This window comes from Eimeria mitis, genomic scaffold (genome assembly GCF_000499745.2).
Source record: "Eimeria mitis Houghton genomic scaffold, Emh_scaff204, whole genome shotgun sequence".
NCBI classification, from domain to species: domain Eukaryota; phylum Apicomplexa; class Conoidasida; order Eucoccidiorida; family Eimeriidae; genus Eimeria; species Eimeria mitis.
Genome location: NW_013570363.1, coordinates 542 through 1,071, shown reverse-complemented (window position 1 = coordinate 1,071; position 530 = coordinate 542). Strand labels below are relative to the sequence as shown.

The following is a 530-nucleotide window of genomic DNA, read 5'->3' as shown; positions in this document are numbered from 1 at the left end:
CAGCTCAGCTGCTGGGGCGGCCTTTTGTTATCTCTGATTGGGCTGCACTGAGGGCCGTGCTGCTGCAGGTACCGCTGCTGCTGCGGCGGCTGCGGTTTGAGCATCCCCTGCCTTGGGTGCTGCACTCATACACGACGCTGCAGCCGCTGCAGCAGGCGCTTGCTGCTGTTGCAGCAGCAGCAGAATCTCCTGCTGCTGCTGCTGCTGCTGCAGCACCTACAGCAGCACTTTTTGGTGATGCTGCGGGGGTCATCACTGCAGCAGCTGCTGCTGCTTGCTGCTGCTACCACCACCCCTTGTGCGCAGCCTCGGACCACCCCGAACAGCAGCAGCAACAGCAGCAGCAGCAGCAGCAGAAGCAGCAGCAGCAGCAGCAGCAGCAGCGTTTTCTATCACCACGGCTGCGAATGGTTCGCGCTGAAGCAGCAGCAGCAGGATGGAAGGTATCTCTACGTCTGCCTGGGCCCATTCAAGCTGCTGCTGCGGCTGCTGCTCCTGCTGCTGCTGCTGCTGCTGCTCCTGCTGCTGCT

The 530-nt window shown here is 62.5% G+C and overlaps 1 protein-coding gene across 1 annotated transcript in view; it reads left to right on the top strand.

The window, feature by feature from the left end:
• Window positions 1-530, top strand: part of EMH_0003230 (uncharacterized protein) — a gene marked incomplete at both ends in the record, with an annotated part of 3,614 nt that overhangs the window by 2,608 nt on the left and 476 nt on the right. The window contains one exon of the mRNA XM_013496314.1: window positions 69-443. Coding sequence (XP_013351768.1) covers window positions 69-443 — 375 coding nt within the window. The remainder of the gene's footprint in view (window positions 1-68; window positions 444-530) is intronic.